Source organism: Notolabrus celidotus, chromosome 20, assembly GCF_009762535.1.
Source record: "Notolabrus celidotus isolate fNotCel1 chromosome 20, fNotCel1.pri, whole genome shotgun sequence".
In the NCBI taxonomy this organism is placed as follows: domain Eukaryota; kingdom Metazoa; phylum Chordata; class Actinopteri; order Labriformes; family Labridae; genus Notolabrus; species Notolabrus celidotus.
In genome coordinates, this window is record NC_048291.1 from 27387251 (window position 1) to 27403695 (window position 16445).

The window sequence follows — 16445 nt, forward strand, 5'->3', positions numbered from 1 at the left end:
GCTGCTGCTGCTGAATGCCTCCCCTGTCTGTGTCTCACTACATATAGAGCATTGATGCACTTTATCAAATCCATATGTTACAGGACATCATGACATGTTTTTCTGCCGTGTCACCTCCTGAAGGCCGTACATGAAGGAAACAATGAACATAGCTGGAGTGAATCATCTTAGACGACGGTGTAAGCTGAGAGTGTGTTTGGTAACTGACTCGAGTATTTAGAGCTCATTGTTCTGTCCCTGCAGTGAGTCACTAACCTGTGTGTTACCTGGACATCAAAACACTGCAAAGACAACAACGAGGGACAGATCCTCACATATATAAAGTTCTGTCTTCTTCTACAGCAAGATTCACCACAGGGAAATTAGGTTCCTCAAGGCGAAGCTGCAAAGGATGTAGCTCCTTATCATCCCGGTCTCATCTAATGAAGATGAACACTTCCTCATCCTTTTATTGCTTTAATGGTCTTACTGTCTTGGTCCCTTTGGTCTCAGTTCTTATTGTTGGGTTCTTGTGTTTCCTGGGTTCTTCTTCTTTTTATGTTGGGTTCTTGTGATGACAGGTTAAATCATTGTTTGGGTTCTCTTTGTGTTTGTGTTCTTGATGTTTGCTAAGTATTGTTATTATAACACTTCTGTGTCTTAAAAGGTTGTGACACATGGAATGAGGGATCACCGTGATACATGCATGAATGACGTGAAGCTAGCATCGTATTCGCAGCTTCTGATTCTGAGGTTACAGGAAAGTTATGCAAATCAGGTCCTGATCCAGAACCACGATACCTAGACATGTCAGTTGTGGACTAGACCATCTAAGAAGGGATGCAGTTTCTGAAAACACAGCTTCAGCTTTGAGACACATTTACCGTTTTTATGACAAAGCAATAAAGGGTGATTTCACTGATTTATCCAGTCTAAAAGAATAAGTTGTGCTGGATCTGGAAGGTATCGTGGTTTTAAGTGAAACCTGGTTATTTAACAAATAGCGCAAAGGTTTCTGCTCCACCTCTTTGCCTCATGATGGATCAACTGAAAATTAGGCTTCAAACTTTGCTTCAACGACCTTCAGGTGAAGTCACAGAAACTACGTCCATGTTTTATACAGAACCCCCGTGAATCTCGTCATCGCTGCAAGAAACTTCTGCAGCCACGTTTCAACTAATTAAGATGTTAACCCTAACCCTAATCCTAATCCTAATCCTAACCCTAACCCTAATCCTAATCCTAACCCTAACCCTAACCCTAACCCTAACCCTAACCCTAATCCTAATCCTAACCCTAAACCTAATCCTAATCCTAATCCTAACCCTAACCCTAAACCTAATCCTAACCCTAACCCTAACCCTAACCCTAACCCTAACCCTAATCCTAATCCTAACCCTAACCCTAACCCTAATCCTAATCCTAACCCTAACCCTAAACCTAATCCTAACCCTAACCCTAACCCTAACCCTAACCCTAAACCTAATCCTAATCCTAATCCTAACCCTAACCCTAAACCTAATCCTAACCCTAACCCTAATCCTAATCCTAACCCTAAACCTAATCCTAATCCTAATCCTAACCCTAACCCTAAACCTAATCCTAACCCTAACCCTAATCCTAATCCTAACCCTAACCCTAACCCTAACCCTAACCCTAATCCTAACCCTAACCCTAAACCTAATCCTAATCCTAATCCTAACCCTAACCCTAAACCTAATCCTAACCCTAACCCTAACCCTAACCCTAATCCTAATCCTAACCCTAACCCTAAACCTAATCCTAATCCTAATCCTAACCCTAACCCTAAACCTAATCCTAACCCTAACCCTAACCCTAACCCTAACCCTAACCCTAAACCTAATCCTAACCCTAACCCTAAACCTAACCCTAATCCTAACCCTAACCCTAAACCTAATCCTAACCCTAACCCTAACCCTAAACCTAATCCTAACCCTAACCCTAACCCTAATCCTAATCCTAATCCTAATCCTAATCCTAACCCTAACCCTAACCCTAACCCTAACCCGAACCCTAATCCTAACCCTAAAACATACGGCTATAAGAGATCCTAAATTAATCCTAAATTAAAAACAGTTTGTCAGTTTGATACCTTTTACCCGTTCTTTCCAACATCTCAATGAAAACGGTGCTGCAGCTCTGAGTTTGGGTTTAATATGTGATCTAATAACCTCTTTAGTCTGCAAATGATTGACTCCACATGAGAGAGGAGAAACTGCAGCTAACGGAAACTTTGTCTCATCCTCCAACAACCAGGAAGAGTTTCATCTTCTGACTTCAGACACAGAAATATAATTCATCCTCACTCGTCAGATGAAAACATCTCCCTCAGTGAGTCTTCATTTGAAAACATGTCCCTCAGTGAGTCTTCAGACGTTGTGTCTATTGTGTGGTGACGTCCAACATGTGTCCCAGCCTGCTGCTTATTAATAAAACTAAAAGGCTCAGCAGTGTGCCAATGAAATTTACGACACCTCTGACCCTCCTCCTCGTCCGTCCCTCACGGCGTCACTCCTGTCATCTTTACAGCGGGGTGAGGCGGGGGGGCGGGCTGCTGTGTTTGTGCATGAGGGGGTCTTTACACCCCCTGCCAAGGATCAGACAAACACTTATTAACTGAGAGGAATGCAAACAGGCTGCTGAGACGCAGGGTGGAGGGTGGAGGGTGGAGGGTGGAGGGTGGAGAAAGGGAAAGGAGAAAAAGCCAAAGACGTCCCCTCCTCCCCTCCACCCCTTCTTTACTTCTTGTTAACTCCCCACCCAGGAGATTGATCCAGAGTGTTGCAGAACAATGCAGCTCCTGGGGCAGAGGAGGTGCAGGCATGCAGTGACCTTATGGGCTGCAGACGGCTGTGGACCCCCAAACATGATTCATCAGGTCATTCTCTGTATCAACGAATCCAAACAGGTGTAGTTTAAATGTGGGAGTACCTGCTGGAACAGCTAGCAGAGCACCGAGGATCTCAGACTGCGACCAGGTTTAAACGGGGATAATAGCTCAGAGATAGAGGGGCGAGTCCATGTTGTGCTTTAAAAGTAAATAAAAGAATCTTAAAATCATTTACAAGATTTTTACATGAGGAAACACATCACATCAGACATTTTTGAGGTGCTGCAATCCAGACAAAGACAGTTAAAAGCAAAGCTTTATGTATGAGATGTGCAGAGTGATGCTTCTCGTTGCTGTTGAACTACATCAGCGTGCAAAAAATCCCTCTTGTCCAATCAGATCATAAGCTCAGAACTTAATGGCCCTTTTTGCAACACTTACAGGTGGTTAATCTGTTTTATCTAACAGTGCAAAGATCAGGTCTGAGTCCAGGTAAGCAGAGAGAAGTTTAGCAGCATTGATCCACTTTGTCAAATGTAAACAAATGGAAGACTTGGATTACTCCAGAGGAGCAACAGGAGGCTGAAGAGGAGGGAGGGCCTTTGTGATTGGAGACAAATGACAACAGATTTAACAGATTAGTGAGTGTGAAGCCAAAGCAGCGACTGAGGGAATTAGAGGGGGAGATAATGTGGAGGATGTCAGGTGTTTGTGCTCTCAGTGTGGCTTTGTTTGCTAATGGATTTCCCCAACGCTTGAGATCTGTTTACAGAGGATGCAGAGCTCTCGGATGGAGGAGTATACGAGGGCATCACGGTGGAGGAGTTATTCAGATCTGTTACTCAAGAAAAAGTGAAAACACCAGCAGAGTCAACGTGAGAATTTAAGAGAAGAGACCTGCACTATAAATCCACAGTGTTCTCATCCTGATCACACAAACTTATTTCTTAACATCCTGGTCTTTTACCTGAGTGTCCTGATTTTGATTTGCAGATTAAACCTCAAACCAAAGCTGTCAGGGATCCTCATATCTGAAGATCTCATACTGCTCTATCACTCCTCTAAAACATTACATTAGGCCTCCACGTGGTACCTAAAGTCCTTAAACCTAGTATGGGAGGTATAGCCTTCAGTTTTCAGACCCTGCTCCTTTGGAAACATCATCTTCCCACCTTTCCTCCCTCTAAGAGAAGACTTTCCTTTTTGATAAAGCTGAGGCTCAGGCTTGGACCGGCTCCTTGTCATCCTGCTATAGGCTTAGACTACCGTCTCTCCCTTTGCTTTCATACTATAAGTCTGCAATATTTGATGAGTCTCTGTAAGCCTTGTTGATCCTCGATTGTATTCTTTTTATAGGAATAATCACCCCGACTCGGATCCAGCTCAGAAATGCGTCACTGCGCCGTCTCTCTGAGCTGTTTTGCTTCCCTGATTCTACACCTGACCTCTGAGTGTGACCCCGCTGGCAGTCATCCCTCCATGTATCAGTCACTTGTGTCCTCAGGGCGTGTTTTGCAAGTCAACAGTCCCCATAAAGCAGAAGCACCCCGCCGCCCCAGGACTAAGCATACAAACGGCTGCTTATTCAGTGTCTTATAAACCAGCGGATTAAGGAATCAGGAGTCCTGAAAGGCTGCGTCCCAAGCCTCGGACTCTGGAGTTAAGCGGCCGTGAATGAGATGTGGCGACTCCAAAACAAAGCTACTGTGTCACTCAGGCCGCTCTGAGGGGAATGCTGACGTCACGGTCCACAAAAGAGGAGACACTGAGGGTGTAAAATATAGTACGACACGACCACTCTCTGTTTGAGCGCTGCTTCTGCTCTCAAACATGCTCCAGAGAGGCTGCCAAGTCCTTTCTTTGAGTCAAACAGAGGAAACAGAGAGGAGCATTTGCACTGTGTCTCATGGAGATGTACATTTTGATCCATATCGGGTAAAATATAGGCTCTCGCTCCCCCTGGGTGGCCTGCTTTGGCCAGAGGACTCAGGCCTGTGGAGTCTCGTAGTGGTCTCCATGGGGATGAGCAGGACTTGGGGAGGTATCCGGCTTACTGGAAACGTGGTTTATTGTTGACTTTCAGGAATGGGGAGGGGGCTGCTGTCCTGCCCGGAGTGAGAGGGGGGTCGGAGCAGGACTTATTGGCAGTTGGAACATCTCCTCTGTGAGGTTTCACTTCATCATTCAGCTTTTCAGAACAGGTGAGATGAAATGTGTCACTGCACCTGCTGCTTCTGCACACACAGAGTCCAACAACAGCATCATGGAGCAGTACAAGTCAGAGTCCTGCAGCTGGGATCCAAAGGAAGTCCAGTATCATCAGCTCAGGTAGTTAAAGAGAGAACAGACAACATTATTCTTAGAAACATGCAGGTAAAGTATAACAGTAAAAGTACTGCAGTATTGTCAGCTTCATGTAGCTTATGTATTAATTTAAGATGCACAAATAATGTATGAAAGTGTCAAAAAATCAAAAAGTAAATGCTCATGTGACTGACACACTTAACACACACTTCACAACTGGAACTTATCTGATAGAAAACCCGTCAGACTTCAATAAGTGGAAATATATACTCCTATGATAACATTATAAAAGCTATCTAATGCTGTTAAATATGCCTTTTGTTCCTGTGCAGTAAATATTTCAAGAATAAAATGCATTTGCAGGCGCTGTGGTGCAAAATTCTGATTAGGAGTATCAGGGAAAAAGTCAAGTGAGGTCTGTTTGAGGTTGTTTAAGAGTGAAATGTTGCACTTTAGCTCCCCCTGCTGGACATTTGCTTTAGAATGCATGATACACTAATACCTGTGTACTCCTACAGGGATAATATACTGTAACTGCAAACAACATCTTTTGTACCATGAAATATAACCATTGACATATTAATATATATAAAGACATATCATTGGTGGATTTACCAACAAACAGAAAATACAAATAAAAGATCAAATCAGATATAAATGATTAATATGTTACATAAATGGTAAACAATAAGAAGGAGGTAAAATAAGATGTTAAAAAATAAATACATTAATTAATAAGATAATTAAACATTAAAATATTAAACCAGTCAAAGGAACTACTACTAAAAGTAAATAAAGTAAAACAGAATAAAATATTAAAATGCTGAGGTAATCTGTAAAAATCTTAAATCATAAATCAAATTTAAAAACTAAATAAATAATTAAATAACCCCACAATAAATTAAAATAATAAATAACTGAAAAAATAATATATGTGTATACAGTCTATGATATTAACTTAAAATAGTATATAATTAAAAACTGATTAGATAATTAATAAATAAAGTAAAAGTGAGACTAAAAAGAAGGACTTGAGTTTGCTTTTAAAAGTCTATGGTGCAGACTCTCCACCTGTAATACAGTCTATGGTGCAGACTCTACCCCTGTTATACAGTCTATGGTGCAGACTCTCCACCTGTAATACAGTCTATGGTGCAGACTCTCCCCCTGTTATACAGTCTATGGTGCAGACTCTCCACCTGTAATACAGTCTATGGTTCAGACTCTCCCCCTGTAATACAGTCTATGGTTCAGACTCTCCACCTGTAATACAGTCTATGGTGCAGACTCTCCCCCTGTTATACAGTCTATGGTGCAGACTCTCCACCTGTAATACAGTCTATGGTGCAGACTCTCCCCCTGTTATACAGTCTATGGTTCAGACTCTCCACCTGTAATACAGTCTATGGTGCAGACTCTCCCCCTGTTATACAGTCTATGGTGCAGACTCTCCCCCTGTAATACAGTCTATGGTGCAGACTCTCCCCCTGTAATACAGTCTATGGTGCAGACAGCAGACTCTCCACCTGTAACACAGTCTATGGTTCAGACTCTCCCCCTGTAATACAGTCTATGGTTCAGACTCTCCCCCTGTAATACAGTCTATGGTGCAGACAGCAGACTCTCCACCTGTAACACAGTCTATGGTTCAGACTCTCCCCCTGTAATACAGTCTATGGTGCAGACAGCAGACTCTCCACCTGTAATACAGTCTATGGTGCAGGCTGCAGACTCCCCCTGTAATACAGTCTATGGTGCAGACTCTCCCCCTGTAATACAGTCTATGGTGCAGACTCTCCCCCTGTAACACAGTCTATGGTGCAGACTGCAGACTCTCCCCCTGTAATACAGTCTATGGTGCAGGCTGCAGACTCCCCCTGTAATACAGTCTATGGTGCAGACTGCAGACTCTCGCCCTGTAATACAGTCTATGGTGCAGGCTGCAGACTCACCCTGTAATACAGTCTATGGTGCAGACTGCAGACTCTCCCCCTGTCATACAGTCTATGGTGCAGACAGCAGACTCTCCACCTGTAATACAGTCTATGGTGCAGACTGCAGACTCCCCCCCTGTAACACAGTCTATGGTGCAGACTCTCCCCCTATAACACAGTCTATGGTGCAGACTCTCCCCCTGTAACACAGTCTATGGTGTAGACTGCAGACTCTCCCCCTGTCAGCAGTCTGCACCCTCTTCTGTGTTTTGTTTTGATCAGCTGATCTGCAGCTCCGCTTCTGTCACATGACATCCGTTTCCCGTGCTTCTGTACAACGGATTCAGCAAAACTCCCCTCGGGCTCTGTTTCTAACACCAAGAACTCTAAAGAGGTTCAGTTTAAAGACATGATCTTTAATAATTAGAGCTGCTTACTGTAATGAAAAGACGGAGACTAACCTGGGATGTCACTTCCGGTTGAAAGTGCAGAGATCTGATGCTGTTTCTGCGGAAGGAGAGGAACATGATGACTGAGGGAAACCTTTAAATCTGATTAAATAAGAGTCTGACTTTACATTCAGTGGATGCCGAAGTGAACACAGGACTCTGACGGATCTTGACCTTCTCTCCCTCACTTCCTCAAGGTAAGTTTAATAAGTCACAGCCAGGGAAGACTTAAAGTGAGTGTTTTCTTTATGGAGTTTGGCACCACATCTAGAATATAAGACACACTGGTGAAATGTGCATAATCAGGATTTGTTACAGTACAGAATGATATCTAAATAAAGGATTATTTCACTTTTGAACACCATGAGGGATTAAAGAGGAGCAGAGGTCAAAGTCAGCTGCTGCACCCTCTCAGATAAGATATCAGTTGATCCTCTTGCAAATGTGATTTGATGTCTAGTTGAAGAAGCAACTAAAAGACAAAGAAGGCAGTCATTTCCTCCTTTAATGTTCACCTAAAGGCCTTTCACTGCTTCTATAAGATGTCAGTTTATAAACTTGTGCAGCTCATTTACAACAAAGGGAGTTTATCAGATGTGTAGGTGTACGTCTGCAGAACATTCACTTCTTAAATGTTGTTCAATGTGTGTCCCTGCTCCTCATGTTTGTCTCTTATAAGAGTAAACTCAATATCTCTAAGTTTCAGACTGTCACCTCAGATTATAGGACATGTAAGAGACACTTTTCCTCTGTTTATTCCAGTGACATCGACTTTGACATCAGCTGCGTCCTCCTCTGATGATCTGAAGCAGAGAGGACAGAGTGTGACTCTGAGAGATCAACATGCCGTCCAACAAGTCGGTGTCGGACGCTCCCATCACTCAGTTCATCAACTGCAGGATACTGACAGACCACAAACTGCAGAGGTACAACACACACACTCACACCCCCCAATACATACTGTGACAGGCCAAGCTTAGGTTTGCAGGAGTCTGAGAGTTGTGTGTATGTGTGTATGTGTGTGTGTGTGTGTGTGTGTGTGTGTGTGTGTGTGTGTGTGTGTGTGTGTGTGTGTGTGTGTGTGTGTGTGTGTGTGTGCGCAGAGAGGACCTGTGGGTGCGTGAAGGGAAGATTTTAGACCCAGAGAAGCTGTTCTTTGATGAGCAGGGGTACGCTGACAAACTTGTGGACTGTGAAGGCAGCATCATCGCCCCCGGGTTCATAGACGTCCAGATCAATGGTAACACACACACTGAACACACACATTGACTACAGCTGTCTGACACCGTCTTATTGAGCTGTCTTCAGGATATTTCAGAAGCTAATCTGCTCAGAGCTGAAACACTCGATCGATTAGTCAGCCTGTTATCAATATGATGCAACTGATTTACTTCTGATGTGTTAAAGATAAGACAGAGCTTCCATCCAGTGGGACATTATATTATTTGTGCAACACTGATGTTTGCATCACTGTGATAATGTTGCAGCTGCATAGATACACAGATGTCTATGAACCTCTCAGTCATTTCCACACATGTCTCAGTGCATTAGTTTTTAGTGTGACTGTAAACACACAACCTCTCCCTCTCCAGGAGGATACGGCATCGACTTCTCTCAGGCCTCAGACGACGTCAGCAGCGGAGTTTCTTTAGTGGCCAAGAAGATCCTGGAGCATGGAGTGACGTCTTTCTGCCCCACTCTGGTCACCTCGCCCCCGGAAGTCTATCACAAGGTAACGTTTACCTTTCTGATGGGACTGCAAATGAAATATGCTTAACCTGATTCTTCACAGCAGACTCAGAGGTTACCCGGTGAAAGAACAGCAGGGGAAGATTTTTACTTTGAGAGTACAGTGACAAGATCAAAAACTGCTGGAACAATAAACAATGAACTGAAGAAGTTATGTGTACATCATGATAATTCACTAGCAAGGACCACACCAACAGAAGGAGATTGACAGATAGTTTATTGATTATGGATTATTGTATTGATCGATTTGAACACATAGTCACTTTAAGGAAGCTTCGTAGGGGATCTGCTGTAGCACCCGGGTACGACAAACCCCCTCAGGGCCCTATGGGTAAGGAGGAGAGGAGGAGAGGAGGAGAGAGAAGAAAGGGAAGGGAGGGATGTGGAAACGAGAGCGAGAAAGGAGGAAGTGGTCAGGTTTGAATTTATGGAAAACAGAAGAGGCATGGTTGAGGTGTGGCCTTGCTCCTGAAATTTTGCTATTATCACCACTAAAAAAGTAGTATAAATGAACACGGTCTGATTGAATATAAGTGATAAAACCAGGTGCAGAGGCCTTGTTATTATAACCAATGCAGGTTAACACCTATATAGTAATAATAAAACATGAAAGACTTCAAGGTTTCTAATGTTTTTGACTTAATGAAGTTTTTTTCTGATTGAGAGATGAAACTTAATTTCATTAAAAATCTATATTTCAGGTGTTGCCTCAGATCAAAGTTCAAAATGGAGGAAAACATGGAGCTGGAGTTATTGGTAAGAGGACAATCCCTTTAAAATCAAACTATTAATCCAGATTAAAGCTCCTGAGTCTGAGCTGATTGTGCAAGAAGCTAGTTTAGCTTAATCTGCTTTCTGACTCATAAACTGGGAGCAAAAAGTTTACCAAGTCCTGCAGGAAGACATGAACTGACTTATTGTTTGTTTTGAAGCCTTAAGATAAACATTGTTTGTGTTTCTATGTTGATTTTCTGGAGTCAGAACGACAATATTTGGACTAAAGGGCAGAGAGAGGTGATAGCATGTGCTTTGTCAACAGCTAACATTGGAGCTAGCTTGGTCAGCAAAGTGCATTTGTTGTTGTAATGTTAATTTTGTCTGGTTTAAAGAATTGTTTTATATCATAAGAAGGTTTTAGTGTGAATTTAAACACAAGCCTCGTCTATAAAAATACTCTGCTCAACTATTTAGTTAAAATGAGGCCATCATTTACCAAATAATGACCTGCTGTACTGAAGAAAGCTTGTAATTAGTGATTGAGACAATTAGGATATTAATTCTTTAAGTAGCTCACAAATAAAAAGTTTCATATAGCTGTTTGATTTTTAAAAAGAAGGAACAGTGCCTTTGATTGGGACTATTGTGACTCTGACCTTTGACCCGCCCTGTGCAGGTTTCCACCTGGAGGGCCCGTTCATCAGCCTTGAGAAAAAAGGAGCCCATCCAGAGAAGTTTCTCCGGCCCTTCCAGAACGGTGGGTTCCAGGACTTGATAGAGGTCTATGGCGGCCTGGACAACGTTGCTGTGGTGACGCTGGCTCCTGAGCTGGCTGGCAGCCTATCAGTGGTGAAGGAGCTCTCCCAGAGGGGCGTTACTGTGTCCTTAGGTGAGTAGAGTTGACTCCAAAGAGACCCTGATGTGGATTTATGATGGACTCTTTAACAGGAGTCCTCTTCCTCCTCCTGTTTTCATCACGCAGGTCACTCTGTGGCCAACCTGTCGCAGGCTGAGGAGGCCGTTCAGCACGGAGCCTCCTTCATCACTCACCTCTTCAATGCCATGCTGCCTGTGAGTCCCACCTGAGCCTCTCTTAGACCCTGTATGTCATGTGTGAAGGAGTGCACAGCATCAGACTGTAACACCACTAATCAAACATTTCTGTGTGCATATTAAGGTCTTCTTCTTAACCTTGATTATATCATATTTTATATCCACACTCATTCCTTTTGAGTAACTGCTGCAGGATCCTCTCCATCAGGATGCATGAAGCTGTATTTCATCTTATCATATCACATCTCATCCTGCAGCATCCTCTGGTAATTTAGTTAAACTTCTCATTCATGTTGGCTCCATTTGAAGGGGTAAATGTAAGACATAAAACAACATAATGTAATAAAATAAATTCAAATGGATTAGCATAAGAGTCAGCAGTAATAGAAATAACAAATACAGCCCAGCCTTAGGAAGAGAGGAGGCAGGAATTCTGAAGATTATTCTATCAGCAACCAAATCTGAATCATGCAGTAAGGTTGTATCAAAACTTCATAACTGCACACTCCAAATCAGAAAATACAAGGTACATTAAGGAGAGATGGGAGGGAATTTTAATATTACTGAGGAAGGCTGGACAAGAATATGTCAGACACAATGGAACTCAACATGCTCACTAGTATGGCAGGAGTTCTGTGGTACGTTTTTTTATTACACCGCTGCAGAAAAGACACCAGGGGATTGGTTGCTGTTGTTGGAGGCTTTGTGGAATGAATCATGTGTTCTGGAAACATATGTTAGTTATAGCGCCCTTTTGGAAGGACATTCACAGACACATCAATAATGTTATTTGGAATTAACATCCCTTTTAGTTACGACACAGTCTATACTGTGACTTTTTCTGGGATGGGTGGAATATAAGAATATAAGAGATAAGAAATTAGCACAAAAGCTGTCACAAGGAAATGGTTGAAACCTGATCCCCCTACTATCAATGACTAGATTGAATTAATATATCAAATGTATATTCTGGAAAGGCTTTCATTCTCCCTCAAGGATCAAAAGGAAAGATTTGACAGAATCTGGTCCAAATGGAGAGAATATGTTAAACCTGTAAGGTCAGATTTCACCTGACTGAATGAAGATATGGTTCATTTATTTTCTTATCTTTGGCTTGCTCTTGGTTTTATTTTTTCAATCTCTTCCATTTATACCTTTTAAGAAATGGAATATTACCATGTTCTGTTGTATGTTATTGAAGCGTATTGCGTTTACATGAGAAAAAAATATTCTGCTCTGTTTTTCTCACGTAAACGCAATAATTAACTATTTAATAATCTTGGAATTTCTGAATTAACAAGTTAATTATCTCGAATTATGAGAAAAGTTTTTGTAAGTAAAAAAAAAATCTGTTCTGTTTTTCTGAATTAACGACATACTTCTATAGTAAAATCCCAACAGCACGTCAAGGCCACACAAGGAAGTAAACATGCCCCAGTTGTTCAGTTTAATCCAGTTTTATTTTGCTCTGGGTTTAAGACATTGGGGGATACTAGTGTCTCTAAGTCAATCAATCAATCAAGCTTTATTTATATGTCACCTTTCATACAAATCAAATGCAACCCAAAGTGCTTTACAGTGATTGAAAAACAAGAAAGAAGCAGAAGTAAAACAATGACAAGACATATCAGGGGAAGATAATATTAATGATAATAATAGAAATAATAAGAATACAAATTCAAAATAAGAATAATATAAGATAAAATAGAGACTAATGCACACCAAAATAAAATATGTGTAATTAAAATAAGTTAGAGCACCAAAATGAAGAATAAAAATAGTTAAAATAAATAGATTTAAAAGGTAAGGATAAGAGTTTATAAGAGAATATCAATCAATCAACTGAGTAGATAAATACAATTAAATAAATGAATGGATAAATACATAAAAGTAGAATAAGATAACAGTTAAAATTACTAAAATAATAAAGCAACATTTAAATCAATATTATAGTAAAAGGTAGGTAATAAAATTGTTAAACCCGACATAAAAGCCAGACTGAATAAAATAAAATACGTTTTTAGTTTACCTTTAAAATTCTCAATATCTCTATCAGCGCCTCTCAGATCCTCCAGCAGGCTGTTCCATAGTTTAGGAGCGTAGTGGCTGAAAGCAGCGTCACCAGTAACATAGATTGTTTTGTGATTAGCTTGTCAACTTTGCGCAGGCACCAGAGGACTCTGCAGCTGTTTAGACGTAAGGCCCGTTCGTCTTAAGTTTCATTAAAAGAAATAATTGAAGAGTTAAATTGCTGAAGAACTATCAAGTATGTTCTGCCTACTATACATGTTACATTCTGCAGTAGAATACACACTGACTGTAAAGTGATTGCTCTTCCTCAATAAAGAAGTAATTAAAAAATAACAAAAACAGCAAAGAAAGATCTGTGCAGGAGAAAGTCTGTAGAAATATAAAGTTATTGCACCCGACGGGTATCCAGTTATTAGCACTGAAACTGAAGTGGATCTCTCCGTGGCCTATTTCAGTTATTTGATTCACTCTCTCTCCTCCTGAGAACGAGAAGTGAGACACACTTCTTCTTCCAGAGCTCACCCAACAGCTTTTAAATCTTCCCTATAAACACAAACCTCCTGTTCACTTTCTTCTTCAACTTCTTGCTACTTTCCTCATTTGCATGTGATTCGGTGTGATCCAGTTCCACCATCGTGACCCGGGCATCGTGGGGCTCCTGACCAGCGACCGGGTCCCTGCAGGCAGGACGGTCTACTACGGAATGATTGCTGACGGGATCCACACCAATCCTGCCGCCCTCCGCATCGCTCACAGAGCTCATCCCTCAGGTCGGTATCAGGAATCAAGTGGAAATGTGTCCCCATCAGAATAAACTGCAGACATCAAAGGGAACGTTTTCACGGTGCAGGATGGAAAATTGATGCTTATTTAAACTCACCTTCAGACTCTCCAGAGATGCTTATTAACAGACAGGATGTGACCTTGATGCTAAAATGAAAAGCAGGAGGTATGATGAAGAGAAATACACATCAGCTGGATGAGAGAAAACACAGCTTTAGATAAACACACAGGTTCATATCAACTGTACGTACATGTGTTTGTCCTTCAGGATGATCGTGCATCACCAGAACTCTAATGTTTTATCACATCCTTGTCACGAGCATCATCTCAGTTTGTTAGGTAGTGTATACAGCTGGCGTCCCCAGCTGAGGACACACACTTCACACAGCCCAGTGAGCCCAGTTAGCCGTCATTAGTAAGCGTAACAGCTGGTACTCTCTCTGCTCAAGTTTTCTCTGGGTGTTCAGGAGGCCGTAAAAATAGAACAGCATGTTTCTCTCACTCCTCACCCTCCTCATCCTCCTTCAGTCTCTCCCCGCTGGGTTTTACATGATGAAGCAGCATTTCTGCTGTCTGCAGAAACTGCTTTTCAAGAACGACTGAGGGGAACAGAAAGAAGTGTTAGTGATGGAGGGATGTCTTATATAAATGTTTTAATATATCCTGTCGCTGCTGTAATGTGACCTTTAGTGATCCTCTTACTTTTAATCGTCTGTAATCATCAGGTCAACATGTTGATGTGTGTTTGGCTGGAGACCAAACACCTGCTGAGCTAAAGACAAAGACGCACTCTTCATTAACTTCTTTTATCTGCTGTGCTGGATGCTGAGATGGAGCATTAAACTCTGTAAACTCTCAGCCCAGGCTCAAACTTGTTCACCTGGACGTGTCGTCTGTCTCGTCTGTGTGTCCTTCCAGGTCTGGTGTTGGTGACAGATGCGATCACAGCGATGGGTCTCCCTCCAGGGCGCCACACTCTGGGCCAGCAGGTGATAGAGATCCAGGGTCTGCACGCCTACGTCGCAGGTCTGTGGTGATACTTTTAAAGAGGTTTCATCTGTGAACTGAGGGTTTGTCTTTTGGATCTAAAACTATTGACTGTAAATCTGCTCTGTCACCTTAAGGTACGACAACACTCTGCGGCAGCATCGCCACCATGGATATGTGTGTGCGTCACTTTAAACAGGCTTCAGGTGAGTTCACACATTTTGACTTCTTGTTCAATATTTGTTTTACAAATTTGTGACATCCTTTCTTCTATCTTGGTGGTCAGAGTGTAATTGCAACCAAAACCATCCTGCTACTACTTTTTTAAAATCCCTCTTGGTGTCTTCTGGGAAAACATGTTGAGGACTCAGATAAATGAGGATTTCATCAGCGTTGTAGGATCAATACTTCCTCAGAGAAGTCATCCAAGAAACAGAAAACTCAACCTTTACAGCTTCACTCAACAGCTCTACAACATGTTGTCTAATGCCGTTTTCATGTTTGTGCCCAGGCTGCAGTATAGAGGAAGCTCTGGAAGCTGCCTCGCTCCATCCAGCTCAAGTTCTGGGAATCAGCAACAAGAAGGGAACCCTGAATTACGGTTCAGACGCAGGTGAGAACTCACAGCCAGCAGGATCAGTATCTGTGTTTTTACGGTCTCTCCTGTCATATTTATATGTGTGTTGTGCATGTGCAGATCTCATCATGCTGGATGACGCCCTCAATGTGAAAGCCACCTATATTTCTGGAGAGGAGGTTTGGAGGAGAGGACCATAGAGGAAGAAGAAGATGCCTAAAGATGAAACTCTAAGGACTGCTGGGACCTTTTGTGCCTTCAGGGGGCGCTGTTCATCACAGAACGCCAACTCTGTTGAAGTTTAATTCTTCAGAACATTCACCTCAGTTGCTGGACTTTCCTTTTCCTCCATACGAAACAAATCAGACTCAGTCGTCTGTCTGTGGATCTGTTCACAGCTTTGGATAAAAAAAAGCGTAAAGTTTGTCTTTCTGAAATATTCCCCTCAAAAAACATATTTTTCTAAGATGTTTTTTAACATCACATTTTAATAACTTAGTTCTTCTCTTATCTTGTCGACTGAAGTCTTTATATGGACACGCTGAGTTTAATGACTGAAGGTAAAATCAATCCTGTAACAAATGTGTGATTTAAAGGGAAATATTTTGACATTAAAACAGATCAATCAACTTTATTAATACCAGAGTGTCTCTATGTGACCTTTTTATGTGTGGAGTTCTCCTGCTCATTAATTACAGTGTTTGTGTTTTGAAGAATGATTGAGCTGATTTAGGCTGTTTTCTCCTCAGACTCTTTCCAAACAGAGCAGGTCTAGACCGTACTCTATGTGCTATTAGTAACAAAGACCCAACATCAAGACCAGATCAGATCCAGTCCCATCTTCCAGACAGGACTCAGTCTGATCTCATCTTAATCCACCATGAGCAGAGCACTTTGCAGCATTTAGCAAGTTACAGTGGCAAGGACAAACTTCCTTTAACAAGCAGAAACCTCCAGCAGGACCAGACTCATGTTAGACACACATCTGCTGAGACAAAGACATTGAGTTAAAAAAGTCTCACAGGAGCTTT

General features: G+C 41.9%; 1 protein-coding gene and 1 long non-coding RNA gene across 2 annotated transcripts; one reads left to right on the forward strand and one right to left on the reverse strand.

Annotated features, from left to right (window-relative positions):
- Nucleotides 1-7361: 7361 nt before the first annotated feature.
- amdhd2 (amidohydrolase domain containing 2) lies at nt 7362-16057 on the forward strand. Its single transcript, XM_034712273.1, has 12 exons — nt 7362-7714; nt 8280-8443; nt 8621-8757; nt 9110-9249; nt 9968-10022; nt 10660-10872; nt 10966-11054; nt 13693-13837; nt 14769-14876; nt 14975-15043; nt 15349-15450; nt 15535-16057. Exons 2-12 carry the CDS (start codon nt 8361-8363, stop codon nt 15612-15614), a joined length of 1221 nt encoding a protein of 406 aa, XP_034568164.1. The 5' UTR covers nt 7362-7714; nt 8280-8360; the 3' UTR covers nt 15615-16057.
- Nucleotides 13088-14988, reverse strand: LOC117832945. The gene is made up of 4 exons (XR_004635289.1): nt 14731-14988; nt 14553-14622; nt 14102-14449; nt 13088-13997 (listed from the first exon to the last, which is right to left on the reverse strand). It is a non-coding gene; the product is annotated as an uncharacterized LOC117832945 (long non-coding RNA).
- Nucleotides 16058-16445: the final 388 nt, after the last annotated feature.